The sequence below is a fragment of the Perca flavescens genome, chromosome 21 (assembly GCF_004354835.1).
Source record: "Perca flavescens isolate YP-PL-M2 chromosome 21, PFLA_1.0, whole genome shotgun sequence".
Taxonomy (NCBI): Eukaryota; Metazoa; Chordata; class Actinopteri; order Perciformes; family Percidae; genus Perca; species Perca flavescens.
In genome coordinates, this window is record NC_041351.1 from 13,689,876 (window position 1) to 13,693,686 (window position 3,811).

At 45.3% G+C, this 3,811-nt stretch overlaps 1 protein-coding gene across 1 annotated transcript; it reads left to right on the plus strand.

The window, feature by feature from the left end:
• The first annotated feature begins 1,025 nt into the window (after window positions 1-1,025).
• On the plus strand, window positions 1,026-2,672 carry adrb1 (adrenoceptor beta 1). Its single transcript, XM_028568316.1, has one exon. It carries the CDS (start codon window positions 1,136-1,138, stop codon window positions 2,327-2,329), a length of 1,194 nt encoding a protein of 397 aa, XP_028424117.1. The 5' UTR covers window positions 1,026-1,135; the 3' UTR covers window positions 2,330-2,672.
• The last annotated feature ends 1,139 nt before the right edge of the window (window positions 2,673-3,811 follow it).

Sequence of the window (3,811 nt, forward strand, 5' to 3'; positions counted from 1 at the left end):
GACTCAGAAAGGCTGTCTGACACTCACAGGGTACATGCACATAGAGGCTGCTGTCATTTCAAAACAATTTCCTTCCTGCGTGAACAAATAAATGAAAATAAATGTAATGATTATATGTTGTGCTGTTTTCTGAGGAGCTCAATTTGGCAGAATCAGCACTGTGTCATCTTTTCAATCACTTCTCAAGACCTTCTTTTACAGTTTTGCTTGAATGTATAACAATATTTCTGTCCCGACTGTTGTTTCTTCAGCTTTCATGTCTTCTTGTATTGTGTATCAACTATAGGCTGTGTATAAGGCTGTCTGTCAGTCAGTGCACGCTTGGTGTTCCTCTGCCTGTTTGTTCAGTTTGTTGACATCTGGATGAAAACAAAGAAACCTTTAACTCTTAACTCTTATCTTATAGGTAAATGTATGTTTGACCTGGATGCATCAATGGTTTGGCTGTTGTTCAAACCATAGCTGTCTTAACTTATGACTTATGATTAATACATTTAATGTAATACAGCTGCTGTGAAGCAAAGAACAGATTTGTGTGGGTCGGACTGACCTCATAGCTGTGGAATGTATCTTTGTGATAAAAAATATAAAATGGACAAGTGGAAAAACAAACGTGTTTGTGATGGCAAGTGATGAAAGAGGAAAATCCCTGTGGTTCATGTCATTGTGGATTTTGGATCTCCATGGTTGGTTTCTCATGTTCCCAAAGACAAGAGAGTAGATTGTTGACAGATAACAGTCACAGACAGTTAGGATGTGGTTAGAAAGCTGCTTGCCAAAAATATTCTCTTCTTCTTGAATGGAAGTGTTGTCTATTTTCCATGATACGAAAATGAGACCGAATGTCTCATTTTTTTTAGGTTAAGGTGTTGTTTTGCTGCCTCAACTTCATTGTTGGGACAATTTGTCTGAGCTACGTTGATTGGTCCTGAGGAGCAGTGATGTCACCGCCTGGCTGTGCCCGGCCGGCGCAACAGCTCGCGCAAGCTGAGGGCTAGAGAGGAAGAACTCCAGATGGAGTTGGCGCGCGACGGGAGTAGAGCTGTGGCTCGTGCGACCGCGACACACTGGAAAGGCTGCCTTGCACTGCCTTGATGAACTCGACCTGGTCCCGCACACAGCGCAGCAGCCCGTCATGGGGGACGGTGGCGCGTCTTCGCCGGTGAATTTCCTGAATGGCTCGGGGAGCGAGGCGTCGGACGCACCTGGCTCCGCCACAGCCGCGTCCGAGCAGTGGATGGCGGGGATGAGCCTGGTGATGGGTTTGATCGTCTTGTCTATTGTGTTCGGGAATATCCTGGTCATTTTGGCCATAGCCAAAACGCAGAGGCTGCAGACGCTCACCAATGTGTTTATTGTGTCGCTGGCGAGCGCGGACCTCATCATGGGGCTGCTGGTGGTGCCGTTTGGCGCCGCGCTCGAGGTGCGTGGCTCGTGGCAGTACGGCTCCTTTTTCTGCGAGTTTTGGACCTCCGTGGATGTCCTGTGCGTCACCGCCAGCATCGAGACCCTGTGCGTTATCGCCATAGACAGGTACGTGGCCATCACCTCCCCTTTCCGCTACCAAAGCTTGTTAACCAAAGCTCGGGCCAAAACGGTGGTGTGCGCAGTCTGGGCTATTTCTGCGCTGGTCTCCTTCCTCCCCATCCTGATGCACTGGTCCCGTGACAGTGTGGACACAGCCTGCTACGAGGACCCTGAATGTTGCGACTTTGTCACCAACAGGGCATATGCCATCTCCTCATCCATCATATCTTTTTACATTCCTCTACTGGTCATGATATTTGTTTACGCCCGCGTTTATAGAGAGGCGAAGCAGCAGCTGAGGAAGATCGACAAGTGTGAGGGCAGGTTTCACAACACTTTAACCGGACTGACCTCCAAATGCAAGAAGAGGCCGTCTAAAATCCTGGCACTCAGGGAGCAGAAGGCGCTCAAAACGCTGGGCATCATCATGGGGACGTTCACCCTGTGCTGGCTGCCCTTCTTCATAGTCAACGTGGTGCGTGTGTTTTGCGCAGAGGTAGTGGACAAGGAGCTTTTCGTGTTCCTGAACTGGCTGGGGTATGTGAACTCCGCGTTTAACCCCATCATTTACTGCCGGAGCCCGGACTTCAGGAAGGCTTTCAAGAGGCTGCTGTGCTGCCCGAGGCAAGCCGACCGCAGGCTGCACATCAGCTCCTGCGACCTGTCCCGGTGCTCCGGTGGATTCGTTACTGCTCTGGAGCCCGGCACATTGGGGCTGTGGTCGGATTGCGCCGGTTTGGACAACAGTGACAGCAGCTTGGCGGGGACCACAAAGCTTTCGCACTCTGAATCACAGCTGTGAAGGTTTTTGTTGAGGTGGATTACAACGAACTACCTGGGATAGGATGGTGACAAAAGCGGGCGTTGACTCCTTGAGCGTGGGTTTCCTTTTGGGAAAGGTATGCGCAAGAGCTGCACCTTATAATGGGTCTATTTTGTATGAGAAGTAAAACACCAGAATTGTATTTGAACGACATAGTTTTTAAAAGAGGCATCAGGACCAATGTTCTTTCCAAGATGCGCGATAGGACAGTTTAATGACAAAGAGATGATCCAATTTGCTAAATAATATCACTCCTAAAATTTAAGATAGGTGGTTGTGATGAATTCTTCTTCTTATTTTTTTTTTTAAAGATTATTTTTCGGGGCTTTTCCCTTTATCAGATAGTGACAGTGGATAGACATGAAAGAGGGAGAGAGATAGGTGATGACACGCAGCAAAGGGCAGCAGGTCGGATTCGAACCCGCGCCGCTGCAAAGGACTATATGGGGCGCATGGTCTTACTGGGTGAGCCAGAGGCCGCCCCGTATCTGATGGATTATAATGGGTGCTGCATTTTGCCATAAAACAGGGTTCAGTGAGAGCATACGCACCTGTTGTTTATTCCTGATTTGTTTATTTCTTATTATATTGGATCAGCAGTTCAGTGTTTTATTAAGGATGATCATCTATAGGAGTGGGTATCTTTAAGTTAACCCCAGGATCTGATATGGGTCACAATGTATTCTTAAAATGACAATGATAAAAATTATAAACTGCTCAGGCGCACTATAATAAACTCGTTATTTAAAAGCATTGGTCGGAGTGACTGTACTGTATAAATGTCGTGCTCACAATGTGTTTTTACCTCACAGCTATCGGCAAGTGCAATGCAGACAGGTATTTGTTTATATTAAACATTTATGTAAATATGTATTTATTCCGCGCTGTCTTTTACATATAGCCTATGTGGGGCTGATTCCCACGCCATGTGTACATAGTGTGGTGTTTGAAGTGAGGAATTTGAGCCTCTCTTTTTGTTTTTTTCTCATTTAAGATTTACCTGCTATTGTAAGGTGGTGTGTTGACTCCTGTGAAATAAAAGGACGTTTCATTGATAACTACTGTTTGAGCTTTATTTGGATTTTCATTTTCTTATTGGTTCAGACTGCATCACCTGGAACCTGATTGGCCTCTATTAGATTAGAACTGGATTTTGTAAACATTCATGCACAGTGGATTAATATGGTTTTGTATAGTGTAAGTGTTAAGTGTTTATATGTTTAACCTACTTTATTCTCAGCTGTGCCCTGATGAAGGTTCATTCAGACAGAGCACAGAGTACAAATCAAACACTGAAACAACTGCATTATGGTTGGTTTGATGAATCAGTTTCAGAAAAATAATTATTTCTATCAATTGAAATGTTAAAGCATTTGTTACTATATTTGTCATATTCAAATTTTGATTAAAGGTGCCGTAGCTAGGATTGAGAAGATCCAGGACTTAGCCAAAAAAACATCG

Excerpts from the sequence above, each read along its gene's own strand:
- adrb1 (XM_028568316.1), top strand. The coding sequence starts at position 1,136 with ATGGGGGACGGTGGCGCGTCTTCGCCGGTGAATTTCCTGAATGGCTCG.